Here is a 15,980-nt window from a genome sequence, read left to right on the forward strand (position 1 = left end):
CTTCAACCTCTCTCTGAGTCAGTCTGTGGTTCCCACCTCCTTCAAAGCATCCATCATCGTTCCTGTTCCAAAGAAACCAGTAACCTCCTGTTTAAATGACTACCGTCCTGTCGCACTGACATCAGTCATCATGAAGTGCTTTGAGCGACTAGTCAAAACTCACATCTGCTCTTCTCTCCCTGACACCTTGGACCCTCTTCAGTTTGCATATAGACCAAACAGGGCCACGAACGATTCCATTGCCATGACAATACATACTGCGCTCACCCACCCGGACAAAGGAAATACATATGTGAGAATGCTCTTTATTGACTACAGCTTGGCATTCAACACTATTATTCCCTCAAAAGCTCCTTGATCTTGGACTGGAGACCTCCATCTGCGGATGGATATTCGATTTCCTGACGGGCAGGCCCCAGGTGGTGAGAATTGGCAGCCACACCTCTTCTTCACTGATCCTCAACACAGGCACACCACAGGGCTGTGTGCTCAGTCCTCTCCTGTACTCCCTGTTCACGCACGACTGTATTGCTAAGTGCAGCTCAAACAGCATCCTAAAGTTTGCTGATGACATGACCATCTTGGGCCTCATCACAGACAACAATGAGAGGAGGTACAGAGAGGAGGTAAAGGCACTAAACAGCTAGTGCCAGGAAAATAACCTCTCTCTCAATGTCAGCAAAACTAAAGAGATGATCGTGGACTACAGGAGACAGCAGGGGGGTGGACACCTCCTCATCCACATCGGTGATGCTGAGGTTGAAAGGGTCAGCAGCTTTAAGTTCCTCGGTGTGCACATCACTGAGGACCTTTCCTGGACACTGCACACAGACACAATAACAAAGAAGGCCCACCAGCGGCTCTTTTTCCTGAGAAGACTGAGGAAGTTTGGCAAGAACGCCAGCATCCTCACAAACTTCTACAGATGCACCATCGAGAGCCTGCTGACGGGCTGCATTACAGTCTGGTACAGGAACTGTTCTGCCCACAGCCACAAATCACTGCAGAGAGTTGTGAAGGCGGCACAGCACATCACTGTCAACTGTCTCCCGGCCATTCAGGACATTTTCTACCGGCGGTGCCTGCAGAAGGCACGCAGCATCATCAAGGACCACAGCCACCCAGCACGCAGGCTGTTCTCCTTGTTACCGTCAGGCAGACGATACAGCAGTATGGCTGCGCGTACCACCAGGCTTAAGAACAGTTTCTACCATCAGGTTTCTGAACTCATTTCAAATCATATATGTTGATTATTTTTAATATTGTCTTTTTACCTATTTTTAATATTGTTTTTTTATCTTACTAATGTCATTTTTTAAATCTTATTTATCCTTGGAATATTACTGCTGAGGTGACCCGTTGTCTTGTCAAATACATTTCATTGTACCGTTGACCCTGTACCAACCTACATATGACAAATAAAATGTATTATGATTATTATTATTGACTATGTTGGCTGCTTTCCTGAGGCAACATGCTGCAGATGGATTTGACGGGAATGGGGAGGTGGGGGTGTTGTATGATTGATTGCACTTAATGAACAACTCTGCAATTTCTTGTGATCTTAGGCAGAGCTGTTGCCAAATCAAGTTGTGATGCATCCTAATAGGATGCTTTCAAAGGTGCATCTGTAGAAGTTAGAGTCGTTGGAGTTATGCCGAACATCCTTAGTCTTCTGAGGAAGTAGAGGCATTGGTGTGCTTTCTTGGATGTAGCTTCAATGTAGTTGGTTCAAGACAAATTGTTGGTGATACACCTAGGGAATTGAAGCTCTCAACAATCTCCACCTTGGCATCATTGATACAGACTGGGGAATGTACACCACCTTGTTTTCTGAAGTCAATAACCAGCTCTTTCTTGTTGGCATTGAAGGCGAGCTTGTTGTCTTGACACCATGTTTCTAACTCCCTCTATCTCCTTCCTGTCCTCCGTCTCATCATTGTTCCAGATCAGACTCACTACGGCGGAATCTTCTGCAAACTTGTAAATAGAATTAGAGCAGAATTTGGCCGCAGAGTCAATAGACAATAGGTGCAGGAGTAGGCCATTCGGCCCTTCGGGCCAGCACCACCATTCAATGTGATCATGGCTGATCATTCTCAATCAGTACCCCGTTCCTGACTCCGCTATCCTTAAGAGCTCTATCTAGCTCTCTCTTGAATGCATTCAGAGAATTGGCCTCCACTGCCTTCTGAGGCAGAGAATTCCACAGATTTGCAACTCTCTGACTGAAAAAGTTTTTCCTCATCTCCGTTCGAGATGGTCTACCCCTTATTCTTAAACTGTGGCCCCTGGTTCTGGACTCCCCCAACATTGGGAACATGTTTCCTGCCTCTAACGTGTCCAACCCCTTAATAATCTTATGTTTCGATAAGATCCCCTCTCATCCTTCTAAATTTCAGTGTATACAAGCCTAGTCGCTCCAGTCTTTCAACATATGACAGTCCCGCCAGTCCGGGAATTAACCTAGTAAACCTATGCTGCACACCCTCAATAGCAAAAATATCCTTCCTCAAATTTGGAGACCAAAACTGCACACAGTACTCCAGGTGCGGTCTCACTAGGGCCCTGTACAACTGCAGAAGGACCTCTTTGCTCCTATACTCAACTCCTCTTGTTATGAAGGCCAACATTCCATTGGCTTTCTTCACTGCCTGCTGTACCTGCATGGTTCCTTTCAGTGACTGTTGCACTAGGACACCCAAATCTCATTGTATGTCCCCTATTCCTAACTTGACACCATTCAGATAATAATCTGCCTTTCTATTCTTACCACCAAAGTGGATAACCTGACACTTATCCACATTAAACTGCATCTGCCATGCATCCGCCCACTCACACAACCTGTCCAAGTCACCCTGCAACCTCATAGCATCTTCTGCACAGTTCACACTACCACCCACCTTTGCAGGTATTTCTCGTATTTCTCACATTTTTATATATTATTTACTTCTTAAATGCTGTCAGCAATTGTTCCACCGCTCTCTCAGGCAGTGAATTCCAGATCCTCAACTCTCTGGGGAAAAAAGAACCCCCTCAAATCTCCTCTATATCTCTCACCCCTTTCCCGAAATTGATATCCACTCATTTTATCTATCTCTGGTATGGGGAAACATTTCTTGTAGTCTAGACTATCTATACCTATCATAATTTTATATACCACTGTCATGTCCTCTCTCAACCTCCAGGGAAAATAGACCAAGCTTCTCCAGTATGCCTTTCCTTGTATGCCTATGATTACAATCAGGATTCAACATGGAGAGCACAAAATGATTCTATTAAATTTTTCATGTAAAATGTAACCAACACTGAGGAATTTGTTATTAAATAGTACAAAAATTATGACTACATAATAAGGTAAGCAACTCCTACAAAACAGAGCTGCAAATTTTCACTGCTGGCTTTAAAGGCAGAGTAACTTTGCACTTTTTCTGAGATGTGAAATTAATTAATTGCCAGTTTACATTAGTGGTAATAAATGACAATTTTTTCACTAGTGCTGATAATGTACAGTATTAAGATGTTGTTTCTCGTTTAAGAATATTAGCAAAGTGTTCATGTTAGGAAACAGAGTATGAAACATTTGCCAGTATAAAATTTAGTTAGAATACTTGGCTCCTTCAAAACATTGATGGGATTTTCTTTGTCGGAGCAGAGATATTTGCATGTTATCATTCTGCCCTTTGTTGTCAGATTATGATAGGTCTATGCTCACTGCTGTTTAGAACAATGAGGGATGTTCTTACTGAAAGATACAAAATTGTGAAAATGGGTTGTCAATTTAGATGTTGATTGCATGATCCCCCAAGGCAGAGTCATGAACTAAAGACCAGTCTCGGAATCAGATTGGCTATTTAAGAATGCTATGCAGGAGAAATGTCTTTACCAGGGGGAAGTGCAAGGGGGAGTTTTAAATCTTTGAAATTCTTTACCCAAAGGAGTATGGATACTCAACCACCGAGTATATTCAATGCTAGCACTGATGGATTTTTGGACTCTAAGGGAATTAAGAGATTTGGGGATCAGTGAATTGAGGTCAAGGATCAGCCTTGATCAGCCTAGCATCTTTCCAAATAGTAGAGTGAGCTCAAAGTGTGATATTTTCAACCTGTTCTCCTGTTTCCTGGTCTTAAATGTGCTGAAGAATAATAAAATGCAGACAGCACTAATATTTTTACGATGGTAGAATTTTATTTAAAACATTATGAATTTAGACCTCTCAGTGTACATTAAGTTATCAAGCACTTCATTTTATTTCTACAAAGCCTATTTTATTGGCAAGTTAGGCCCAATTCTACCTCATTATATATAAGCTGAACTTGGTTATAATTTCCTGTCTCCAGCTCATTCTGAAGATCTGCTTTTCACCATAAGTATATGAAAGTCAGGAACAAGCTGTAACCTGCATTGCAGACAGGTACGAGCTCTCTACAGACCTGTTGGCTACAGGTAAAGTCAATACAGGCTAATATGTCAAAATGGCTCTATAAAACCTCAATCATAAACGTTTAATTGAAAACAAAGGAATGCAGACTTCCATAATACCATCAAAACAATTATACCAAATGGTGAGATGAGCCATTATGATATGAAGGAGGAGGTGAAGGAGAGATATAGGAGGTCCTTCCTTCCCGCTGCTGTGAGACTGCACAACCAGCACTGCTCCCAGCAGACGAGTCAACAATAAAAGCTAAGAACACACAGAAAACTGATGACAATTTATTTATCTTTTATTTATAATGAATGATCTCTTGCTCACTTACTATCCACTTTGCTGCTGTAACACTGTAAATTTCCCCGGTGTGGGACGAATAAAGGAATATCTTATTATATTATTATTAGGTATTATGATAGATACTCAGTCCTATACATCTATTCAGCAGCAGCCAAAGTAAAATCCCTGGAACTTCTCATCAGTTTCTAATTTCCAAAGACCATCTCCATCAGAAGCAAGATGGAAATCAAGAATTTGTTCCCAGATATACATCAAGAGGAGATCAGCATTTTGATCCAAGAATGACATTCTTTACCCCGTCCCCAAGTTGAGCTAAACACCTTGCCATTGCAATATTAAAGGAGCACTTAACTTACATGTTGAATTTCCCCTCAGTAACTGCCTTTTTACATTAAATATGCTATTGTCTTTATTATTGTCTTTATTCTATAATAAACAGTAAGGAAAATAAAAAGCTATTTTTGAATGAAATTGTTTGACACTAACAATTATTGAAAGGGCAATGTTTCTCCAGGTACTAGAAAAATGTTTTGTTTTCCCAGAAGTGCAATAGATCTTCAATATCTATTTGAATCACTTTAATAAACTGATGAGACCATAGCACATTTACTGAATAATACTTCCATATACATTGTTTTCAGTATCATAATACAATGTGATTTCGAGTAGATCTCAAATTTGCATTTCTTAGACAAGTGAGAAAGCTACAAATAGCATTCAACCTGCTTATACTTTTATTTGACTTTTTTTGTAGGTATATAACACTAAATGGCTTCTGGAAGCCCAATTATTGTCAAAGTCAATCCTTCATGGACTTGACAAACTGGACATGATAAAGGGACTCTGAAAAGTATACAACTACTAGAAAGCACAGGCACAGTCCAGAATAATTTACAACGTTATTACGTTATTACTCCACTAAGTAAAAAGAAAATTGATGCCACACTTGAAATTAAAGCGGCCGGGAATAAGGAATTGTTAATCCTTTAACATCAGAGTTTCTAGGGTATCAATTTCATATATATGAAAGTAGATACACCTATAGGACCTTATTTTCTTGCTGACTTCATTGTTTGTCTGTCTCCTCACCCTGTACTTACTTATCTTGTTACCATCAATGGTTGTCTCTTCTGACCCATCACTATCCTCTTCATCGTCCCCTGAGGACATGGCATCTGGAAGAAAACCATAATCTGTAATCTCCCCGGGATTATGGAAATTTAAAAGATGGTTATTTGTAAAGTACTTCCAAAGCATTTCTTGCACCCTATCCTTCCCCATACCACCACTGCCAACCAATGGAAAATAATACTATCCAAATTGTTTGCTGCATAATTAGTTAAAAATAATGAATATATCAGTATCCAACACAAGAGCAAAAGAAAACAAGAGCAGCAGTAGACCACTTTGTCCCTCACACATGCCCTGCCATCCAATATGTCGTTGGCCTCAGCTCCTCTTATGCACCATTTCCCCATAACCTTCCATTCCCCAAATTTTCACGTATTTATCAATCTCCACCTTGTTCCAGATATGCACCAAGAGAGGGGTCAGCATATTAATCCAAGAATAACATTCTTTACCCTGTTCTCAAATTGAGCTAAACACCTAGCCACCTGATCTACCATCTATCACCCTTGGGTTTAGAGAATTCCAGAGATTCACTAACCTGATTTAAAAAAAATTATGCACCTCAGTTTTAAATAAACCTTTATTTAGTAGCACTGTTCCCTTGTTCATGACACTCCCACAAATGAAAACAACAAAATAACTCAACATCTACCCTGTCAAACCCTCTTAGAATCTTATTTGTTTGAAAAAGATCAGCCCTCATGTTTCAAAATTTCAACGAGTACGGACCCAAATTCTCTAGACTTTCTTTACAGGACAACCTTGACATCCCAGGAATTAGCCTAGTGAACTTCTTTTCACCTGCCTTCAATGCAACTATATCCTTTTCTCAGACAAGGGGACCAAAACTATGCCTAGTATTCCATACGTGGTCTCGCCAACACACTGTTATAACAGTAACAAAACCTCCCTAAAAAAATGACAACCCCATTGAAATAAAGCCAACATCCCATTTGCCTATTTGTTAGTCCTGACTGCCAACATTTTACGATTCATCCACTGGAACACAGACTCCATTTGCCAAAATGTTGTCCAATCACTTTCACTCAATCTTTCTATATCCCCTTGCAGATAGATAACGTTCTCATCACAACATGCCCTTCCACCTACATTCATATTATCGGCAAAATTGTAAGCCTTACATTTTGTTCCCTCCTCCGGGTCATTAAGAAAAAGCGAACAATTAAGGGCTAAGAACCGATCTTTAGGATATTCTACAATTTACACCCCTCGGCCTCAAAAGGACCTATTTAATCCAACTTTAAAAAATATATATGACAGCCAGTTTTTAATCCACGCCAACACAATTCCTTCAAAGCCTAGGGCTTTATTCATCAGCCTCTTACATGGAACTTGTCAAATGCCCTTTGGTAATCTAAATACATAACATGTACGGGTTCCTCTTGATCAACTCTCCCTCTCACATCCAAGAATGGCACTGTACTTAATATGATCCTTTATCATTTTTGGTCATTCAAATTGTTCGACCCAAAGCTAAGCATTATTTTGAGCGCTAAGATAATCCCAACAATACATCTCCTTCCTTGGGTGACTGAGCCAAATTAAGGAACTAACTTTGTAGGCCAATCATGGCTCAATGTCATGTCAAAACAAGGAAGTGCATTAAAATTAACAATTGCTACTCCAAGAAGATCCCTGTGAAATGTATAATTTAATTATCCAACTTTAAGCAGCCCTTACAGATGCAAGGTAGATGACAAACTCAAAATATATGTATTTTTACTAAAAACTGAAATGGCTAGTCTTAAAAAAATGCATCCAACTACATGACCTGACATGTGTAAGACGTATTTGTTATTATTGTATCGTAAATCATTACAAAAAAGTATTGAAATAGAACAATTTTTAATTCAAGGACAATATTCCCCTTTTTTAAAACTGTCTTTCTCCTGATCCTTAAAGTCATTTTCTATAAGTCCACAATGTCAAATGACTTTAATTCTTCTAACCACCCACCCACCATTTTCTGCATCATCGATCCTCACTCTAACTGCAACCCCCTCTCTCTGAGCCAAAGTTATGTCTGGAGAGACAACCAAGATAAAGGTTGAATTTTAATGAATTTCCAGTTCAAATATGACTCACCTGTAATGTTTACAATGAAGTATACCGTACCACTGCCTACTGGTCTAATTGCAGTACAAGCATAGAGGCCCGAATCCTCATGTGTGGCATCACTAATCTGCAAGAACTCTCTGATAATGTAAGTCTTATTGTTGTGCCCTAATTGTTCCCCAGCTTTAGTCCAAATGATGTTCTGTACATCCTCTTTCAAAGGACATTGCATTTGAAGCAAATCTCCTGGATGCGCTGTGTGCACTTCAGGCTGAGAGATTTGGTAGTTTGATGGAGGCTCTGCAAAGCAAGAAAAAGGAAGGGATGGGAAGGAAAAGGAAAGTTGGAATTTTGGTCAGAAATATCTGACTTCAGTTGACGCCCATTCTGCTTTTAAAAAAAGCAATAATGAACCAATAGTTAACATTGGAAAGTAAACATTTGCCACTAGCCTCAATGAAGATGATTTTAACTCACTGCAAATATTTTAAACAGGCGATACAGAAAGTCAATGGAGGAGAATGGAGCAAAGCATAATATAGGCAGTCAATCTAGTATCACTTGTTTCACCCAATTACCACAAGATAAATTATCCCCTTCCTCAATACTTACACAATGACGAATAATGCATTAGATACATAGCACATCAATATATTAAAAAATACAGAATATAACAGGTATAAAAACACAATTTAAAAATTCCCAGCAATCTCACGTTGAGATTTCCCAGAAAATGGAAAGCATGTTGATTACAGTCACATAAAGAAGTACATCTAGCAATATAAGAAAATAACTGCAGATGCTGGTACAAATCGATTTATTCACAAAATGCTGGAGTAACTCAGCAGGTCAGGCAGCATCTTGAGATGTAACTATTTTTCTTACTTATCTGAATAGCTTCTACTTGCAGCAATCATCTTTTTGTTTAAAAATATGTTAATTAACATGATATTGCAAAAGGTTGTGGGCCATGAGGATAATTTCAATACAAGACAATAATAGCATCATTGGGTACATCTTACAAAACATGTACTTCCATACACATCAAAACTCCTCTGAAGATAAAAAATAAATGTCGACTAGAAGACAAACAATTGCCCTGAAGTTCATGAGGTTTGAGACCACAAATAAGGATAATGCCTGAGGAGGAGATACAAAAAAAGCTGGATCCCATTTAGTTGGGATTTAGTTACATTTGGCTCCAGCTGTGCAAGTTATGTGTGGGATCTTCCCTTGCCCCACTCACATCAAAGTTGCTCAGGGGTGTGTGGCGGAAGCACTGCTTGGTAGTCCTCATAAATTGTTTTGTTAATACCATTGAAAGATTCTCCAGCTACTGTGCCCCATTCCCTGTGAGGCATTGTTGTGGAATTGATCAATTTATCCTCCCCAGGCAAAATGGCTGTGAAGAACTAAAAATAATTTGGAAAAAAAATCTTTGACCCACTTCAATTCCCCACACAGTAGGGGAAAGCATCTAGAGTTGTGGCAGCTATTATGAAAAATGCTTCTGTGCACAGCCAGTCCGCAAATGACCCGGGGCTAGTTTTCTTACTTTATCCATGGAGGAGTAACATGGCTATCAGTTTGTCCAGCACTCCGTTAAGTTCCTGAGCTGAGGAATAATGTGTCGAATGGGATAGTCAGAAGAAACAAAGTGCAGAGATCATACCCTCCAACAGAAGGATAAGGCTATGGCTAGGAGGCAAACATCAAATGGGTAGGAGTTGCTGAGTCAATACCAGGTTCCAATTAATAGCTGGCTGGAGAACAGCATGGAACCAGATACAGTATGCTGACATAGGATGTGCATGGGGAAACCATAATACAGAAATATGCAAACAGATCAACCTAATGAACCATTCATATTTTTCCAGGCTATGCAAAATAAATTACATGATGATCTTGAGGGACATTTATTTTTTTAGTTCAAACTTTCATATCCAACTAAATTATTAAAATTGCATAAAAGGCAGAACTCAATTTTCCAAAAGAGTGACATCCATTACAAGAAACCCATCATAGACATGTCACTTTAATTAAGCTGTAATTATGTTAAGAAAATTACATCTGGCCTTTCAGGTTTCAACAAGGAACCGCTGTAATGAATTACCAAGTATTGCCTGCACTACACTCCGTGAAGACTGTGTAAGGCAATTTGATATGACTGGTGTCTACATTCCCAGATGACAAAGTGACTGCAAAATTGCTTTTAATTGCACTCTGGGTGAAAAAGCCTTGAAGGAACAACATTTCAGATGACGAGGTTCTTCAGAGACATGAAAACAGTAATTATTCATTGTAGACTCCCAAAGCAATAAGCTCCATCTCCCTATTGTCAATACTCTGTTACAAATTGGTAAACTGTATTTTCAGACTTCTCATAGAGAACATTTTATACTTTAATTGAGGTACTTTTCTCCACCATTACGTTGATGCTTATGCTACTCAAACCCCTGCTCCAACTCAGATGTGCAAACAATATAATAGTAATTATGCATTTAGAACTTTTCAGGGATCCATTCAACCTTGCATTCTGTTTGGGATTAAAATTTAATCAGGTCCATAAAGTACAACAAAGTCTGCTTTGCCGCTACACTGCTCTGTTCATGATATTGCAAGACAGTTTTCACATCAGAATAATATTTATTACATGCAGCACACTCTAGTAATATTAGAAGGGCAAGAACTGAATGGGTTGCAAGGCAAATGTCTGGATGTTCATATCAAATACATACACGCTAATCTACATGTTGCAAAAGCAATTATTCTCTCAACAGAAATCCACATATACTGCCTACCATTTTCTTACAAAATAGATTTAATAAAACAATGAAACATATCATCATGAAACTCAACACTGCCTACAAAATGAACTTTAACAGTGGTAATGAATCAACTACATGTTTTTACTTCAGGTGAAAGAACTCAAATTGCCTTGCACTATTTTATTTCCAATCTAGGCATTATTTCCAAACAGCAGTAATAACTTGTCTGGTGTTTTTCTATATAAAATCATAAAATTAATCACAGTTACTGCCCATTTTTTTCTCACTGTGTGCAGGTCTAATCTGTTCCTTTACTGATCTAGGGCCATGGCACATCAACAGAATCAGAGAACAGAGACCAATTTAAGAAATCTTGCGGCTGAGGCACTAAAATCAACTGGTCTTTCAACCCATTAAAAAACAAACTAGTGGCAGAGTTAGGGGGCAAGGGTATCTATCGAAATGGAAGAAATATTTTTGCACATGGTGCATAGATAATATATTAAATCACATCATATACTGCATCCTCCAGATGCAAAACACAGATGGTTATTTGGCTCAAGCATCTTGGGATGTTAAACATGCTACATAAATATAAATTCTCATTAAGTGTATATTTATGCTGAGAAAAAAATGATCAGACTCCTCAGTGAAAAATCCCATTATTAAATTTCCCCAGAGTTAATTGCTTTTATGTTAGAAACTCATCTTGATTTTAATTTCAGTGGAATATCTACATTTCTTGTGGTGTTAATTTAGATTAGAGAGTTCATCAACGTTTTTCTTCAACTTTATATGTGTTCTTTATAAAAATACTATCCATTATTTATTTGAGCTGAGTGTCGTACGTTCATATCTTCATAAATGAAAGCCATGGATAACTTGACCTAGTGATTTGGCCACTTATGCTTTTCTCTTTGTTGTCGCTACCTTTTTGTTTTAACATAATGTGGTTAATTATTAACTGCGACATTCTTAATTCTACATGGAAACCTCCTTTTCCTAAATGGATTAATGTTTCAGATTTAAATGTTAAAACGTGAGACTTCCAAATTTATTCTAAGTGAAAACAGAACAGTGGACATAAATACAAGGTGGAATAATAAGCAATTCATTATAATATGCAGACACAAAATTCTGGAGTAACTCAGCAGGTCAGGCAGCATCTCTGGAGAGAAGGAATCAGTGACGTTTCGGGTCAAGAACCTTCTTCACACTGATGTGACATCAGTCATGCATTATTTTTGCACAGAAAAAGTGTGAGAAGTTAACAGTCAAGCTCAGCTGGGAAACAAACAGCACAGCTCAGTAAGTCTCTGACATCTGCATTCATACAGGATTACGGATTCACTTACGACTCACTCTCCATAGATGTTGTCAGACCTGCTGAGTATCTCGGTTTATACCCCACCTTTCACATGCAAGTTTTCAATTCTGATCGTGTCATCCTGTGGCACAGATTACAAAGGTATAGTACAGGTATATCCGATAATAAAAACATAATTACACAAATACATTATCCATGCCGAACAACAACAATCAAAGAATGGCTCACATGTGTAATCTACTCTACACTTTAGCTGTAAGTTTGCAAGAACAGTGATTTTGTTTGCAGAATATTTACATGTCACAAAAGGAAAGATGATAACAGGCTCTTAAAAGATTTCCGCCTTGGCTGTAATTCTATCATCAAGGAGTTGGCACAAGCAGTCACATTTACTGTGGACAGGAAGAATCAAATATTCCAACCCAACTCCAAAAAACTGCAACCACAGAGACAGGACATAAGTGCCAAATACTACACATCAAGTCTACTGTGTATGTAGTATTTATAGCTTTATATTCTTAATGCAAACACATCATTGTTAACTTTCGTACTCGTCCACATGTTAAGATGATCCTATTAACAGTTCAAAACTGAATAATGGACAACTGTTTTTTTGGATAGGCTGTCTAAATGGCAGACGACTACATAATGGCGACACAACTAAGATATCTTTCCCAGGGGAATAGATTGTGTTGAAGTAAGAGGGTTGAGTGGTAGTTGGCAGTTCTGTAGAAAAAAGTTGGCAAGCTCCAGGGTGTGTGTCGGTCTGTTTCCAAACTCCTGCTTTACCGCTGAGCTCAGGGGAATTTCTCAATGTATTGAACTGAAGAGCCAAACTCACTTTGTATCTGGCTCCTCAGAATGCCAGCAACTATTTGTGCATCCAGCTTGAGTTGCCAAAAAAAGGTGATTGGTTTAAAAAAAAAATCCGTGTCTTAATTACTGTTTATATTATTAATTAACTTGCATAAATTATCTGTGGTTTTATTTCATTTTGATTAACATTTTATCTTTTCAAAATTACTTGTATGTTTTTCAAATATGGTGCAGGCTGTTCCGGGCAGGGCCAAATCTTCTTCCATCCACAGCCTGGCTGCCACTCCTGCATCGCTCCACCACACAGAACAACTGCTGTAGTGATGCTGGCTGGATGCTAGGCTCATGTGGTTGCAAATTTTGAGTGTGATCACAGGTAACCCAAGACAAGCAAAAGAGAGGTATGTATGGACAAATGTGTTCACTATTACCCTCAGTAAGGTTAGGAGTCATCAAAAGTTTTCATTTTATTTTCTTCCCTGCAGAAGAATCAAATTAAACATTTCCTTTTTCTCTGATTATCTTCCTCATTAAACTTAATTTCATTAATATCTTGATAAAAGCAAGTTATCATCTTATGAAGGTTTCCCTGAATGATACAAAAATGCTTTGCTTTACTGAGAAAAGAATAAACGAGCAACGTCTGCTGGCATCTGAACCTTTCCAAATGAAGTTAATAATTGCAATAATTTTAAACTACGAAACGGGCATGCAATTCAGTTTAATAAATAGGTCAAAATCTTTCAATCTAACGCATGGTTGGATGGTTAATGGTCCCAATTTATTCAAGACCTTCACGCAAAACGGGAGGAAGGAAGTTGGCTTGATATATTCAATATCTAGATTTCCACTGTTTTTGCTGTGAAATTGAGAATGCATTAAATTCTATTTATCAAAAACGCTGACAGATTTTCAGTACAATATATTAGAGCAATGGCTCGTTAAAAAATTAAACATTGTACTTTTATAGTAGGGAACATTCTATTGAAACGGAGGCCAAGATGTGATTGATTGGTCTCATTATGTCAAACCTAATTTGCAAATGGCTTAAAATGCTGCCTCAGAGAAAGAAATTGCTTAACATTTGATTATCACATTGAATTGTACTATTTTGATCAAGAGATCATGGGAACTAGTGTAAATGAAGTGTCCAAAATCACAGCCCAGTGACACTATCCCAACAAATGCGAGAGCTGCTAAATTATATAAACTTAATTCAACTCTAGTTCAGGCCACTTTATGTCTCTAACTTTATACCTTTGAAATTATGTCACTGGCTGTGCACGTTAGAGTCCCAGGTGGATGAAAGGTGCTATAAACTTGCTTTATCCTTTGACAAAAGAATGACCATCTCCACACCACTTCTCTTCCCCAATCAATCCTCCTGCATTCAATCCTCCTGCATTCCAACTATCTATTGATTTCTGCTTTGAATACTTTCTATAAATGAGTGTTCACGACCTTCTGTATAGATTTTAAATATCTATACATTCTAAAGATTGACCACCTTGAATGAAGAATTGTCTCTTGAAATCTGAGCGACATGAGCAACTTTGACTTTGTCTCCTAGTATTATCTTCCACCTAACAGTATCAAGCACCCCATATCCCAAAAGTGACCACTGGCAACAGAAAGCCCCACTGAGTGCAGACCCAATTTGGTGTGTTCTGGCTTCCCTTCCCTTCCCTTCCTTTCTTTTGTAGCTTTGATTGCAGCTTTTCTCCTTCAGGAGAAGCAATTCCAAAGAGAAAAGTCACAAGACAAAAACAAAGGGAACCACCTCAGTTACTGCTTTCCCGTAACTGATTTAAGAACTTCAAAAGAACCTGGTTTACCACTTGTCCAGGAACTAATGTTGTCTAATAGGGGTGGGGTATGTGGGGGCATTACGCATGGGCACAACGGTAAATATGAATTATTTTTATTCTGTTCATATTTAGTAAAGAATGGAAAAATAAAAGCAAATCTCCCTCATGTACAGCCACACAACAAGGATGTCTGAGAATTCCTATCCTTTCCATTAAACTGAAGATGGATGTAACTGCAACCTTTTTTCCCCCAATTACTTTTTTTCGTAATTGAACATGTGATTGTCTAAACTGGATTCAAGGGGGGGAAAAAAACCTTTTCTGTGCACTGGAAAATCACCAGATTACTATTGGTCTACTTTCAAAATAGACTAGCATACATTTCCTGACATCTTGAAATTCTTTTTGTTTCTCAACGATAAAGAAGGGAGTTCAATGTCAGAATTCAGGAGATGGAAGGAGTCTCAAGGGTAGTCATTCTGCTCATTTATATTACTTATTCTAGAACACTTCTGTTAGGAATGGTAACTATAGTTTTATTTCTTAGGCAAAACCCATGTCAGTGACTTGACTTCACTCCAGACCTGTAGCTTGTGAAATGGCTGAACCACCCTTTGCTGGACAGGTGATGTTCAACAGTGCTCAGGAGATTTAGTTTGGTTCAGCTTACATGTCATTGTTTAGTTGACATAGAATGCTAACAAATGTCTGGTACAGTCAAATGTTGAAGGTTCTTAATAACCTTGGTCGATGGAATCAGAGGCTTTAGCAGGGCCATGCACAGTGGTTGGTGCTGCTCTCCGCATTTTACTTGGATTTGTCACATGGTGAAGGTCATGTCCATTATAACCCTTGATGCTTAGAATCCGTATTGCACTTTGAGGGTGGCTAAGCTACTGGGAGGATTCACTGAAAGTGGATCCTTGCGATGGTTTTCCCTCTGGCAGACCGCATTATCTGCAAATACTTACAATCGGAATTTTCCTTTCCTGAAGATGGTCGCAATTACACATTTGTTCCTGGGATTCTCCGTCATGCTTGCCTCTTCCCAGAAATCCAGAATCCATGCATTATTCTTCAACAATTAAACATTTTGATACTGCTTGAATTACTTCAATTTTTATGAACTGGCATATTTTCCATTACTTATTTTCCTTGACAAAGCCACCAAATGTTTATTACAACAGGAAATTTAATATTTCCATTTACAACTGGCTAAATTAAAGCTCAGTATTTTTGAACAGAGATACCAAGAAACAAAAAATGTGATAAAAATAATTTATTTCCTTATTGATCTTGATCAGTCTAGTTAAGTGTAA

At 38.5% G+C, this 15,980-nt stretch overlaps 1 protein-coding gene across 9 annotated transcripts in view; it reads right to left on the reverse strand.

Annotated features, from left to right (window-relative positions):
- The window catches only part of LOC144601427 (fibroblast growth factor receptor 2-like), a 152,499-nt gene that overhangs the window by 56,550 nt on the left and 79,969 nt on the right, over positions 1-15,980 (reverse strand). For 7 of the 9 annotated variants that reach the window (XM_078413531.1, XM_078413526.1, XM_078413527.1 and 4 more), the window contains 2 exons: positions 7,973-8,242; positions 5,836-5,910 (listed from right to left, as the gene is read on the reverse strand). The exons of 1 other annotated variant lie outside the window; for it this stretch is intronic. In XM_078413531.1, the coding sequence (XP_078269657.1) occupies positions 5,836-5,910; positions 7,973-8,242 (345 nt within the window). The remainder of the gene's footprint in view (positions 1-5,835; positions 5,911-7,972; positions 8,243-15,980) is intronic. One more of the 9 variants, XM_078413533.1, reaches the window with a different exon arrangement.

The sequence above is a fragment of the Rhinoraja longicauda genome, chromosome 16, assembly GCF_053455715.1.
Source record: "Rhinoraja longicauda isolate Sanriku21f chromosome 16, sRhiLon1.1, whole genome shotgun sequence".
NCBI lineage: Eukaryota > Metazoa > Chordata > Chondrichthyes > Rajiformes > Arhynchobatidae > Rhinoraja > Rhinoraja longicauda.